The 15,732-nt window shown below is 33.2% G+C and overlaps 1 protein-coding gene across 2 annotated transcripts in view; it reads right to left on the reverse strand.

The window, feature by feature from the left end:
* ERCC8 (ERCC excision repair 8, CSA ubiquitin ligase complex subunit) overlaps positions 1 to 15,732 on the reverse strand; it is a 37,870-nt gene that overhangs the window by 7,367 nt on the left and 14,771 nt on the right. Inside the window, exons 5-10 of one of the 2 annotated variants that reach the window (XM_036279355.1) lie at positions 14,527 to 14,608; positions 13,402 to 13,470; positions 12,169 to 12,235; positions 8,680 to 8,780; positions 7,451 to 7,575; positions 376 to 573 (exon numbers count right to left, since the gene is read on the reverse strand). In XM_036279355.1, coding sequence (XP_036135248.1) covers positions 376 to 573; positions 7,451 to 7,575; positions 8,680 to 8,780; positions 12,169 to 12,235; positions 13,402 to 13,470; positions 14,527 to 14,608 — 642 coding nt within the window. Of the gene's footprint in view, positions 1 to 375; positions 574 to 7,450; positions 7,576 to 8,679; positions 8,781 to 12,168; positions 12,248 to 13,401; positions 13,471 to 14,526; positions 14,609 to 15,732 lie in introns of both variants that reach the window. The other variant, XM_036279356.1, reaches the window with a different exon arrangement.

The following is a 15,732-nucleotide window of genomic DNA, read 5'->3' on the forward strand; positions in this document are numbered from 1 at the left end:
AACAGTAGGACATGTATTTGAATATTTTAATAATGGATATTGCCATACTGATGCATGCTGGCTGAAAAATCAGCCCTTTATATCTTACAGCACAGTGTCAGGCACAAATTAAGTAATCAATATTAATAAATGAATAAGAGCTTTATCAGGTGGTACTTAAAGTCAAGTTTTTGAGTATTATATATTGATTCATATATACATCCTATAGTATCTAAAAAATCTATCCTGTATTGTCCTTTATTAAATGAACCCTAACTCAAATGTGGATTAAAAGTATAATTCCTCAGAATGAAACTACAATTTATTTGTTATATACAAGTAGTCTAGCAAACTAGCTACCTGAACATTTTAAATTCCCTTAAGTATCATTCTTACCTGAAAATTAGCCTGAAATACACAGCAGTCAACACTTTTATAATGTCCCTTAAGCATAGTTATCTGTTCTCCTGAGTAAATCGTATAAACAGCAATGGTGCTACCATATGGTACAAAGACAAATTCTGAGCTGCAGCCACAGGAGACAGCGAATTTCAATCCTTTCCTGCTGTCATTACAAACTTTTCCGTAATTCACCTGTGGGATGTCAGATCACAAAGTTACTCCTTAAATCTGAATTAAAAGGACTAGAATTATTTACTTAAAATATAAGAATATACTATAAAGGGGTTCTTTTTTTTTTTTTTTTAGGTGTTAGGTTAGATTGTTTATTTGAGATTATTCTTTTTTTTTATCCTCACCCAAGGACATTTTTCGATATTTTGTTCAGATAGAGTGGGAAGGAGAGAGAGAGAGAGAGAGAGAAGCATCAACGTGAAAGGGACACATCAAGTGGTTGCCACCCACATGACCCAACCAGGGCCAGGGACAAACTGCAACCAAGGTATGTGCCCTTAGCGAAACCGAATCGGGGTCTCTCTGGACCGCAGGTTGATGCTCTAACCGCTCAGCCAAACTGGCCAGGGCAAGGGGTTCTTATATATCTAAAGAAAATGACCAATGCCATAATATAAATACGGGCCAATGACATAAATGTGTATTTCATAGAAGAGAGAAATACAAATAGTAAAAAAAAACAATTCAAAAGCAAATGGACACATTTAAACCTTGATAGAAATAAAAGTGAAAATTAAGGCATCCTTAAAGAATAATTTTCAACCATTTATTAAAGATTTTATCAATATGGGTACAAGTGAGGTAACATGTTGATAGCACTTACTTTGGTAATTCCTTCTAAAAAGACAAGAGGTTTATTATGCATCAAAATACAAAGATGTTGTTTTTGGTGGGGGATAACCTTTTTATTTTAAAACATTTTTAATTATAGTAAAATACACATAACAAAATTTTCCATCTTAATCATATTTAAGTGTACAGATCAATGACATTAAGTACATTCACAATGGTAAATCATCACCACCATTGATCTCCACAACTTTTTTCATCTTGCAAAACTGAAACTCTGTACCCATTAAACAACACAGATATTCTTATTTCTTGACCTAGTAACTACTCCTGGGAATTTATCTTAGGAAAATAAATAAACAGCAAAAATCTATATGCCCAGAGGAATTCAATGAATTAACTCATGGCAAAAGAACAGAATATATGTAAATTTCTAATAATGTTAAATTAATTTTATAGTTTATATAGCAATTAAAAAGGACAATTATGCAGAAAATAGAGATGAAAGCTAAGCAAAAAAACAGTGTATATCCATAATTTCAGCTTTATATAAATAATTATGCATTTGGTACAAAAATAAAAATTTTGCAACTGTATGCCTAAGGTATAAGCCTAACAATATTAGCATCACCTGAGCAAAATTCTAGGCCCTATCCCAATCCTATTGAATTAGAATCTTCATTTTAACAAGATTCCTAAGTGATCTGTAGGCTCATTAAAGTCTGAGAAGCTCTGGACTAAAGAAATTTACAGTCAGATTTATTCTGCTGATAATTTAGATAAGCAGTTTAGGGTAGATGTCTAATAATTTGGAAATTATGAACATGCAGATCACCAAAATTTCCCTTTACTATGGCTAATACTAGAATTTGAACAGATAGGGTGTGTGTGTGTGTGTGTGTGTTATATGTACAAATACTGAGGCCCAAATGGATATTTACTGATAATCTCTGGATATTACATTTGCCATACCCACCCTTCAAGTTAACATGGGACAGAAATGAGCACATGTGTTTAGCTATTCCACTGACCAGTGGTAGAATGAAACTTTAAAACATTGAACTTAGAGTCAATAGACTCGGGTTTTTGACACCCACTTTATGCCTCATCCCTTTTTCCTTTGCCTCTTATGCGTAATGAATTATTTAACTTCTGAGTTTCATTCTTCCAATCTGTTTAAAGGAAATCATTTACCAGAGTTATTGTGAACAAACAAAATAATGCATATGAGAACACCTAGGACATAAAGGTATTTAGTCTCAATATTTATTAATTCCTAGATATATTTAAAAGTATAACATACATTCTCATTTGTTTCTTTTGATCCTGCATGCACAACAATTTGTAGCATGGCATGGAGGGGGTAGTGGAAAAAAACCATAAATCTCTATTGCTCCTGGAAAAATTATGAACTGCTAGCCTGTGATGGTTTTATTCATATTTATCAGAGCACCTAGCTAAAAACAAAACAAAACAAAAAACCCTATATTCCTTCCAAAATGTGAACTGGAAAGTGCTGAATGAGGTGTGAATATTGAGTCAGCTCACTTTTATCTTTCTCCTTAGGCATTGCCCCTTCAATACATCTTGCAATTTACTGTCCTACTAATCTTTGTAAATCACTACTGTGATTAAATCATCTGTGGACTCAAAACTATCAATATCTTCTCAATGCCTACGAAATAAAGTTCTAATAACAGATTAAGCAGTTACTAAGTGTTCATTATGTCATATACTGTGCTAGGTGATTATCTAAGGTCCCCACTTTACATCTATAAATACTTACCATAAAAAGCAGTGTGATAAATGGCATGATCTATCTTTATTATTATTATGAAATTACTGTGCAGGAACAGGTTTCTTTTGGCTATGATGTCTTAAAGGTGGTATGCAAAGGCTTTGAAAAGATTTTATTAGGGCAGGAAAATCAGACTTGGGATATGATAATGGCAAATCCAATTCTCTGTCTTATGAATCCCTTTTATTGTTGTAGGAAATATATACATCTAGTTACTAAGTGAACACCTACAGTGATACAGAGATTCCATTACAAAGCAGCTCATTTTATTGTCAAACTGTAATGACAGGTAACATTCACTGAAATCTCAAAATTTGCTGTAAATATAAGATAATGGGCTAAATTTTTTACATGTATTATTTCATGTAATACTCAAAACAATACTGAGATAAGTAACATTACTATACCAAAAACAAAACAAAACCACAATGCTTAAATATTTCAGTCAAGGTCTCTTGGCTAGTAAATGGCTAGTAAATACAGAAACTGAATCTAGACTACTAATAAGAAAGCTGCATTGTTGTAAATGATTTTCTTTTTCATTCCATAAAGTGATGATCACAGAACACTAATACAAGTAAGCAGTAGGCACTCTGGAAGCATCTGTGCTAGACTAGAGGAGTTAAAGAGAGGTTGTGCCTGAGATGAAGCTGAAAGCTGAGAAGCAGCTAGGACAGGAAAGAGAAGAATGGTACCCTAAAGCAAAGGCAACAGTCTAGGCAGCAGAATGAAAGGGCCACAGAGCATGGTATAGTTAAAGAACTCTAAGTAGCTCAGCATGACTAAGGACACGGAAAAGGTAGGAAAATGGCAAGACACAAAGCTGGTGAGTTAGGAGGTACAGCTTATAAAGGCCTTGTTCACCAGAGGCAAAGGCATTTGGTTTCAATAACCTGAGTGTATTGAAGAAACACTGAAAAAGTTCCACTGGGAGATGAGTTTGGGAAAAGTTAGAAGGATGTTAGAGTAATTAAATAGAGAGATCATGAGGGCCCAGAGTGAGGTTGAAAAGGAAAAGATAGAAAAATTAAGATGGGAGAATTAACAGGATTTATAATTGATTGAATAGCTGGGACAAGGGACAGGAAAGATGAAGGATAGGCTCCCAGTTTCTAGACATTGGTGACTGGTGAAAGATATACCAGTAACTAAACAGAAAGGTCCAGAATGGCTACATTGACATTTTTTTCTTTTGTTCTGCCAAAAGCTGCCTCTCTGTGAATTGTCCCTGTAGATACTCACTCTGTACTCTAAGGCAAAGATCTCCAAAGTGCAGTTCCCACACCTCAGGGAGTCTGCAAAATGGTCCATTAATGTGTGAGAAGAAAATGTGAGAATTTCTATTTCATTTTAGACTAAAAATAAGAAGTTAAGCTTTTAAAAAATATATAGACTCACAATAGTATTTGCAAATAATTCATAAATAATGATACATATGTTGGAAGCATGTATTTATATATCTTTTTTAAATCGATGAAGGCACTATTAATAGGGCAACACTATACAATAGTTATTATTTATGGTGTCTGCCTATTATTTAGCAGGTTCAGTACTACTATTTACATACTTCCATTTTATCCTTACAGTTACTGTTTAGGTTCATAATAATCCTGATTTACATGCTGGAGATACAGAAACTCTGACTGTAGTCTATCACAATGTCACTGCAAATAAACTGCCTAATGTTCTCAAATTATTAAATGGCACGACTAGAATTTGTTTCTTATTCTGTCTGACAGCCCATTAAATACTTGAAGACAGTGTGTGACTCTGAAGACAGAGTTACTTTTACTGAGATCAATGTCCTATTACTTTAAGTGTCCTTTGTAGGTGAATTTCTGGCCTACAATAGTCACCTTCGCATGAATAACTTGTACTTTGAAAGTCCATTTTGAAACGCATTATCCATTCTAAACACACTATTCAAGATATAAACTTAATAGCAAAAATCCACAGGGTGAGTAGGAGAAAAATGGAATAAAATCACATTAACAATTTACGTATATATTCAATACCATTTACACTTATCACATTCACCTTTGATGCACATGCCAGCCTACTTTTCCAAAGTTACCCTGTCAATTCTCCACTCAAAAGCCTTGAGTGGCTTTCCATCTCACCCACAGAAAAAGCCAAAGCCCTTACAAAGGCGCACAACCTCTATGTTTTGGTGTCCTGTTCCTTCTGTTCCTCCTCTCCTATTACTCTCCCCCTTACTTACTATATTCCAACACAAGAGCATCTTAGATGTTCCTTGGGTATTTCAAGCATGCTTCCACCGCAGGAACTTTGTACTTCTTTCTTCCTTCCTTTGCCTGAACTGCTCTCCGGCCCAGATATCGATGGCTCACTCCTTCAGGCCAAACGTCATCTTTGGAGTGAGACCTAACCTGACTACCCTATGGAAAACAGCAACACCAACTTCCTAATATTTACAATGCCTTTTTCCTTGCTTTTCTTCATAGTGCTTACTGCATTTAACACATATTTTATCCACTCATCCATCCATCCATTTATTGGTTGATGGATGGATATCTTTCTTCTTCTCCCTGAAATGCAAGCTCCACGAGGACAGGACTTTTCCATGTTTTGTCTACTGCTGTATAATACTGCCTGGTAAATAGGAAGTACTCGACAAATATTTATCAAACAAACACATAAAATGAAAAAAGAAAAGTGTGACCTAATTAGAAACATGATATAATATAATGAATGGGAGATTCTAAACTAAAATGTGCAATGCCTGAGTTTCTATCTAGCCTGAGACATAATGGAGAAACATTTCATCAAGTATGAGGAATTACTCTGAAGTATAAATAATTCTGACCACATAGTAAACTCATTATTTAATAATAAAATGATACCTAAACTATGTGAAAGAGAATTAGCTAGAAAGGATGATTAAAGAAAGAATCATGATTAATATTAATACCTACCTTAAGGTATTAAATAAATGCTTTAACAACTCAAATGCCCATTAATAGATGAATGGATAAAAAAATATGTCATACACACACACACACACACACACACACACACACACACACACTAGAATATTACTCAGCCATAAAGAAAAAAAAAAAGAATGAAATCTTACCATTTGCCACATAAATGCACCTACAGGGTATATGGTAAATGAATAAGTCAGATAGAGAAAGATAAATACCATATGATTTCCTTTAAAGAACAAAATGAATGAACAAACAAAACAGAAACAGATTCATAGATGCAGAGAAAGACTAATGGTTGCCAGAGGGGAGGGAGTGGGTAGAAGACTCAAAGGTAAAGGGATTGAGAAGTACAGATTGGTAGTTACAAAATAGTCATGGGGATGTAAAGTACAGCATAAAGAATATAGTTAATAATATTGCAATAATTATGTATAGTGCAGATGGGTACTTGACATATCAAGGAGATCACTTTGTAAAGTATATGACTGTCTAACCAATGTGCTGTACATCTAAAACTAATACAAAATAACATTAGCTATAAACTGTAATTGAAAAAAATTAAAATAAATGCTTTAAGAGGTCTGGGTATAATTAGCACTACAATAAGAGTGAAATCTAGAGTCAAGCTCTGTTGCTTTATACCCGTGTAAACTCAGGCATTCACCTAACTATTTTATGTCTCATTTCCTCGTGTGTATAATGGGTATTATAACAGATATCGCCTTCATAACACTGATGTGATGATTAAGTAAGTCTATACTGTATATGCTCCAGCACATATATTAAATGTTAATTTTTATTAGCACAGGATCTGGCATATAACTCTCAATAAACATTAGCTATTATTATTATCATCACCAAATTATAAACTTTTGGTATCTCACTCTGAAAGTTACTACACGATAGGTACACCTGGAAAACAGAGTTAAATCTACAAAAAAAGAATTGAATGTATGACACTGATCCATTTCTTTAATGTATATTCAAAACGTAGAGGTATTTAAAATCTCTTACTAGATCATAACATACATTTTTTAAAAGTACTAAAAATCAACTACCACATAAGAATCTAGCACCTTTGAAACATATTAATTTCAGGATTAAAATATTATATATTCTGTGTACTAAAACACCCATTTTGGATTTTGTTTACAAGTCACATATAGTATAAAATTTGACATTTTACTTTATAAAGTTATATCATTTGTTCCCAATCTTATATTATTCTCCAACATACCTGAGAGATGGTACACTTGCATAATGCACAGATGCTCAATAGAGTAATGATTCTCCACTAAGTGGAGAGAATGCTGTGGAGGTGAGGTTGAATAAGCTGTCTGGAGCTGAGAATTACTAGCTCACATAATGAAAAAATGTTATAAAAAGAAAGCATTGATTCAGAGTTAAGAAACAGTTAGGCAAGAAACAGAGTTAAATCTACAAAAAAGAATTGAATGTATGACACAGATCCATTTCTTTAATATATATTCAAAAGGTAGAGGAATTTAAAATCTCTTACTAGTGTGTTTTCTCCATTGGAACTATTCCAGAGCCTCATTCGATTATCAGTACCAACAGTGAGCAGATGAAGCCCATCACTTGTAAAACATAAGCCATTAACTTTTCCATTATGAGCAGTGTTTGCTGCAATGAAAAATACAATTCAATTGACCTGTTCTTGTATTCAGCACACATTTAGTACTTGACAATCTACTTATTTTAAAATATTAAAGGACAACTATCTGAATTACTTAAATATCTAAGTTAATTATATTTAAAACTGATCATCCCTTTGGATTTTTTGAATATGATAAGCTATATAAATTAGAACCATAAAAATAGAGGAAAACTAAAAAAAAACCAAAGGGGGAAAATCCTGCCAAATATATTTGTCTTCAAAGAGTAAACTGTGCTATAAAATCAATTAAATTCAGTTTAACACCTTTCTTCTTTTAATTTATTTTTTTTCCATCACCATTTATCTTCTCTATGCCCTCTTCCACCTCCACCCTTTCAAACGTCTTATATACTATTTCCACTTATAATCTAAAAATCATTCCATGAACTATTAAAAATCATTAATATTAGTATTTTCTATTTAAAAACTTTAACAGGAGAAGATACTATTCTAGTCTCAATAGAAATTTATATTACTTTCAAAATAAACAACTTTGAGAAAACATAATTCTCAATAGCCTAAGTTAAAAGCTCATTAAAACAATTATAGGTTTTATATAGTTCATTCTAATATATTTCTGGTCCAGAATTAATTCTGAAACAGAATTTTAACATACACAAAAATTAAATTCTATTGTAAAAATGCATCTGAAGTACTTTATTGCTTGGATCGCAGCTGAAACATTTAATATAATTTGCAAATTTTATTCTGACATAATGGCCACTAACTGTTACTATTCCTTTAATTTATTAGAACTTCCTAAGTGGCACTGATTTTGTATTAGTTGGTGTCACTGGATAAAAAGCAAGGTAACAAGTTAATCCAGAAAAGTTTCTACACTTGAAAATTCAGGGATAGATGATAGATCATACTTACTTGTATCTTAAAGAAAGACAATAATTATTTATTTAAATTAAGAAAGTGATTTATTGTGAATACCCTATTTTAAAGTCACAAAATTTGTAATATGTCAATATACATTTATTATTCAGTTTCATTCAAAATTTTCAATATAAAAATAGGATCATTGTTATATTTGTGTATTAATGTTTTAGTGCATTTTTCATTACCTGATTCAGCAGCTTGTGACTTTTGCCCATTATGCTGATCAAGAGTAATCAAACATCCTGATGCTTTCCTCACATCCCATAATTTTACTCTACTGTCAGCACTGAGAAGAAATAAATGTTACACTGACATATATAACTAACATATATACGATTCACTTTCTAGTGTTATGGCACATAGAAGTCTCAGAATATTTGTACATTTGGATTATTGTACTTTTGCCTTTTCAGTAAATATTCAATAGTAAGACCACAAAGTAAAAAAATAAGAAAAAAAAAGTTACCTTTTTTAGATCACAAGGACAGAATTCTGCTGCTTTTCATTTTATTTTTAATGACATGAACATCTTTCTCAAGGACTAGATAGGCTTAGAGCTTATTGCTTAAGCAAGTTTGTGGGTTTGTAGGCTACATCCTTACTATTATTTATTATTCAAATATTGTCTAAACAATCAAGTAGTTAACTAATTTCACTTTGCTTAAAAATTCACTTGGACCCTGGCTAGTTTGGCTCAGTGGTTGGAGCGTCGGCCTGAGGACCAGAGAGTCCCGGGTTCGGTATCTGCTAGGGGCACATACAAAAAAAAAAAAAAAGAATTCACTTGGCATGAATTTGGTGGGTTTTATTTTTTATTTTTTCATTTTATATGATAAAAAATAAGAACAAAGTGAATAATAAGAATATATTTTTATTTGGTTTCCTATACTCAAATCAATCTTTGTCAGATATATAAGAACTAAATTTAATGTCTTCTAGAAATTAGATATTTATTTTCATTTTATTTCAAGAAAGTGAAAAGAAGGGCAAAACCATGATCACACATTAATTTCAGCTTCTAAATTACTCCTAAATATTAATCAGTTCAACTGATGCTTTCATATCCTCACAAAGATCTCAACAATATTCCACTGGGTTTATCCAAGCCATTTTAATTAGAAAGACCATTGCATTGCATTTTACAAACTTGTTTCTTATTTATAAATCATATATATGCATTATTATATACACATATAAATATATACATATATAAAAATCATATTATTTATCTCTTCCTATAACCTTGATTCACTTCACAGACCACCATCAAACCCAGCTAATTAGAAGAGTCAGTAAAACTAGCATTTTCCATTCTCAAGTTGGTTTTCTTTATTCCCAGCTGGGGAAAATGTGTGCAATGGGATGAGTGCAAGGATTTAAGTCTCTTCTAAAATAGATAAGATTTACAGATATCTGACTCCTAACATGGATTACTGAGTCTATTCTGGTAGTGATTCAAATTCCAAGGATACTGAGAACTGAACGCCTCTTAGCTTCTCTATGATTTGAGGAAAGCCCTGTTAGGCAGAAACAAGGTAAATTCACCCTTGCATGGACCCACAACCAACACCTAGCTCCTTACCTTCACATCTCTTAGGTCAGCCTCTTAAGACTACATTCTAGACCTTGTTAAACTTCAGAAATTATACATTTCAGCATCACATTTGTAAACTATTAACAAACAGTCTTTGGGAACTAAACTGTGACAGAGAGGGAGGGCTGGCAGCTTTACGAAAATCTACACATATATCTTTATGAAACTAATCTGAATAATTTTTTAATAATTCTTCTGCAAAAAGTTTTATTAAAATGTCTATAGTAGTCTTTGACTACTACTTCCAATCCCTTCAGATTTTTAATTTTCTTACTCTGACACACATACTTCTATCTCATTAGGTCCTTGGTCCCCTCTTATAACCCTTTTAGTGATTTTATTTCCTTCCCTTTACCCATGATTTAACAATTTTCACACAATTTTTAAGTCTGTATCAATTAATGTTTTGATTTCTGTGGCTTAGTACAGCTGTGGTCCACACTTTCGACTAAGCACACAACAGTGCCCAGCATTCCTATCCAACCATTAAAACTGTTAATCCAGCCCTGGTCAGTTTGGCTCGATGGTTAGAGCGCTGGCCTGCGGTCCAGAGAGACCTCAGTTCGGTTCCCACTAAATGCATGTACCTTTGCATATACCTAAGTGCATGTAGTTTGTCCCCGGCCCTGTTTGGGTTGTGCGGGTGGCAGCCACTCGATGTGTTTCTTTCATGTTGATGTCTGTCTCTCTCTGTCTCTCTCTGTCTCTGTCTCTCTCTCTTTCTCCCTCCCTCCCCTTCCCAATCTATTTGAAAAAAAAAAATGGAGAAATGTCCTCGGGTGAGGATAAAAAAAAAACCATAAAACTGTTAATCCAAATCTTTACTACTTTCCCTTAAAATTGCATCCCATTCCAGTATTTTCAATATATGACATGAAGTTCTAGTCCACTAAAAAACCATAGAGGACACCAGGTTTCCATTTCTTGAGCTCTCTGCAAAGTAACAAATTTAACTGTATTCATGTCTATCTTTTCCTCCTTCCATTTAGACTCACAATAACCTTCATGTGTCAAATCAAGGGTCCCTCTTCTACCTGGACCCTTGACACTACCCTCTTCCATCTGTTTAAGGTCTTGATGTAATAATGATTCCTTCCATTTTTCTTTTTTTTTTTAATCCTCATCGGAGGACATTTTTGCATTCATCTTCAGATAGAGGGGGAGGAAGAGAGAGAAACATCGATATGAGAGGGACACAATGAATGGCCGCCACCCACACGACCCCAACCAGGGCCGGGGACAAACTGCAACCAAGGTACATGCCCTTAGCGGGAACTGAACCCGGGACTCTCAGGTCCGCGGGCTGATGCTCTAACTGTTGAGCCAAACCGGCCAGGGCTGATTCCTTCCATTTCTTATCTTCACGTATTTCTCTCTACTGGTACTTTCTTCTCAGCATTTAAATACATAAGACTTTTCCTGCCAACACACAAAACCACCCAAACTCCTTGGTCTTCTTAGAGTTAAGTGCTTCTGCTTTCTTTTCCCATATTACACCTGTCAGAGATGTAACTCTATTAATGCATTTTTCAGGATGTTCTGGAATTGCTGATTTTTCTGACTACTCCACATTAGACTGTTAGCTTCTTGAAGGGAATATGCCATGGTTAACTCCGTGTCCCTAGAACGATGCTTGGCACACAGTAGGCAGTCTTTAAGTATTAGTACATTGAATCAATGAATGCATGGAAATGTTGAATCAGATTCAAAACAATTCTGGATTAAAGAAAATGAATAAAAATGCTACTATTTTTAAATGAACAGCACTATACTTTTATATGCAAAAATGACACAACACAATTGGTTTCCTGTTTTTCTGGCAGTACAAGATTAGCATTGCTACACTGATTCTCTTGTTTTCTCTATTTTAAAAGATGAACACCTTCAAGATGGATAGTCAGGATTAGAGCTTTGATGCAAAAGAAGATTTCTTTTGGTGATACAAATTAGAATCTATAACTCAATTATTTTATTTTTAAGGACCTAATTAATAACTAAACATGCATCTTACATAAATATAGTCTTTTAAAAATGCTTTTCACTAACTATTAACTTTAAAATAAAATAGTCTTCAATTTACCTTGCAGTTGCCAAGGTATATTCATAACGCGGTGACCAGGAAACTGCTAGTATTTCTTGTCTGTGGCCTGCAAATACAACTGCATGAAAAGTCTTGTAAAATATTTGAAAAATCAAAAGATACAGTACAATTAATTTTGATTCTGAATGAAGACTAAATAGCAAAAATAAAACTAATATAATCATTTTTTCACTTTTATAATAATCTGTTTAAATATATTAATATGAAGTCTATAAGGCATTTCTCATACATGGTATTTTATTATAAAAGGCCTGGTTTTGCTTTGGAAAGAACGGTAGAGCAAGTGAGTCTTTCTTTTTAAATATAGCTGTTGACCTAACAATGCAATCCATCAATAAGTGATATAGGTCAAGCTCACTTACTTATCTCTACAGCAAAAGCCACTGCTACGAACCACAGATAAACATTCTAAATAATAATTTTCTAACTTCAGAAAGTCATAAAACAGAAAAAAAATATTTTAATCCATGATTATACAAATACATTTGCATAAAATATTTTTTCTAGAAAGCACAGATCATTTTAAGGATAAGTGATTTCAGCATTTTGACTCACTTTTACCTAACTGAACTATACAAGTCAGTTATTTTAGTCTACCTGGCTTATATTACATAGAAATTCACGATAATATAAAATAAATGTTATCTATTTCATCAAGTTTTCCTTATATATTTATTATGTTTCTCAGTGATGAATAAAGATATTTCTGACTTACATCTCTCTTCCCATTGTTTAGAATTAGATTATCTAATACTGATGTTAAAAAGTAGCAAAATAATTTAAATTAATATACCTTTATCAAAATATTATTTCAACATCTTTTTCTAAAATATTTTTACTGAGAAAAAAAGCACCTAAATTGTAAGAACCTTTACTCAGCCAGAATAATATTAGACTATGTTCATGAGACAAATGTGCTCATGTAAGTTTCATAAGTAGTTTATTTTTTTCACCCACAGAAATAACACAAGGTTTTGAGTTAGACCTTCCATAACCTTTGAGCTCCCCCTGTGGCCATTGTTCATATAAATGTCTCCTTAGTAGTTCAGCTTTATAAGAATAATGCACAGAAGGATCTTTATTTCCCTGTTGCCTTTTAACAACTAGCACAAAATACATTAGTCATGTCACTTACAAAGAATACATTGTTAGTAATGTTTCTTTTTATTTAATGGTTTACTCAAAGTAGTTGTTGTTACAAATAAAAAATACCCTGTAGAATGTGGCAACAGGATCCAGACTTTAAGTCACAAAGTTGTACTTTGGGCCCTTTGGTACCAACTGTAAAACAAAATAAAAAATGGTTTAAATTAATTTTATTTTAAATCATCATCAAAAGAAAATAAGAAACTACCATTATGAATTATGATATTTTCACTATATCCATACAGAAATATGAAAGTGTATGCTAAAGATACACTTAGTTTTAAATGTTTATAATTACAAAACTTATTGTAATAGTAGTTATATTTTAGTACTAAGATAACTTAATTATTGCATTATTTTTTAACATTTAATTTAGAAATAATTATATTTGTTCACAGGAAGTTGCAAAGCTAGTACAGAGAGGCCTTTTTGTACCCTTCAATCAGGTTCCCCCAATGGTTATATGTTACATAACTATAGTACAATATCAAACCCAGGAAATTTGTATTGGTATAATGGGGTATATAATTCTATACTATTTTATCACCTCAAGTTATTTTATTTTAATAGCTTAGTTTTTCCATAATGAAATACTTCCAATCACTAGTAATAGATTCCAGAAACTCGGGAAACAAACTGAGTGGACCTAAAGACAATTTAATGCCAAACTCTTCTCTTCAGATGAAGTAGCTGACTGATGTCCAGAGGTGGGGAGATTCATGCAGTGCCAGAGAGTAATGAAATCTCAGGGACCTGCTCTGATATCAGAAATATATTTTTTCTTCCCCATACATGAAAATTTTGTTGCAGGTATTTCCATAAAAATAGATGTTTAGTTTGAATCACACAATTTTAGAGAAAAGGAAATAATTTCCTTGTTTTATTATATTGAATTGAAAAAGTCAAATTTTATTCATGTAAAAATCTTTGAAATTTTGGTGGTTTAAAAGTAATTCTTTGGGAACAGAAAGGTGCCTTCTTAATTAATATTTGAATCCTACTCACTAGCATAGTGTCTAACTTGCACAATATTTGTTAAACTGAAAATAAATAGTAGCATACACTTGTCTTTTTGTTTATTTCTTTAAAGAATTGTGATCTCCATCTGGGTTAAAATGTCTATATCAAAACTAACTAGACATGAAAAGAGAGCAAGTTTTCAAAACATTACAAGAGAACACATGTACAAACCTGCTACCAAACAGTGCTGGGTGGCAACTGGAGACATATGATGACTATAAACTGTTTCTTCAAAATTAAATACATCTGCAGTCTGATAATCAAAAAACATTTTAAAAGTGTAAGTCTAATTACAGACACAAAATCGACAAATTTCCTATTTAGTTATTTTCACAGTTAGCCATTTTTAAATTGACTTAGCAATTTATTTGACTTAAACATAGGAATGTTAATACTCTTAAATACCTGATCATATTAAATCCTTTGTTACTTATAACACTTTTCTCCCTTTCTGAGAAAAACAGTTTTTCTCTAATAAATCCCAGAGATTAATATTAAAGACAACCCCCTGGCTCATCATCATCTTCTCTGCTCCATTTTGGGGATTTCAGCTTCTACACAAATGATATCTAGCCAGTACTCTGCCTCTCAGTTGCATGCAACCTCAGCTACCACACCCAGGGCACAACCATCATCTAGAATTGCTCCTTCTTTAAAATAATAACTTTCTATTATATATGACTACAATCATCTGTCATTTTCAGCTTTCTTTCCCCCAACTACTTTTAGGGAACCCAAATAAAGCCCCAAACTCCTATCTGTTCTTCCTGTCTTCACTTTCCCTTTTTGAGCATGAATTCTAAGATCCAATACTTCAATTGCCAACATTTTGTACTCTTTTTTTTTAAATTGATTTTTAGAGAGAGAGGAAGGAAGAGAGAGTGGAACATACATCAGCTGTTTCCTGCACGCTCTCTACTGGTGATCAAGCCCCACAACCTGGGCATGTGCCCTGACTGGGAAAAGAACCAACAACCTTCTGGTGCAGGGGCTAGGCACAACCAACTGAGCCACAATGGCCAGGGCAACATTTCCTACTCTTTTGCCATTATCCTTGCACTAGTCAGTACCTCAAACCTGAATGACTCCAAATGTCTGTCTTCTGTGCACCTATACTCAGGCTGATATACACCAGAGGTGAGCAAATTTTTCCAAAAAGGGACAGACTGTAAATATTTTAGGCTTTGAGGACCAACTACCCATTTCTGCCATTAGTACATCAAAGTGGACGCAAGACAACAAATGAGCATGTCTGTGTTCCAATAACACTTTGTTTGCCAAAAAGAGGCCATGAGCCAGACTTGGCCTGTGGGCTTCAGTTAGCTGACCTCTGCCCTACCCCAGAAAAGTAAGTTGTATAATAGGGCAGACTGGTAT

Source organism: Molossus molossus, unplaced genomic scaffold (assembly GCF_014108415.1).
Source record: "Molossus molossus isolate mMolMol1 unplaced genomic scaffold, mMolMol1.p scaffold_m16_p_3, whole genome shotgun sequence".
NCBI lineage: Eukaryota > Metazoa > Chordata > Mammalia > Chiroptera > Molossidae > Molossus > Molossus molossus.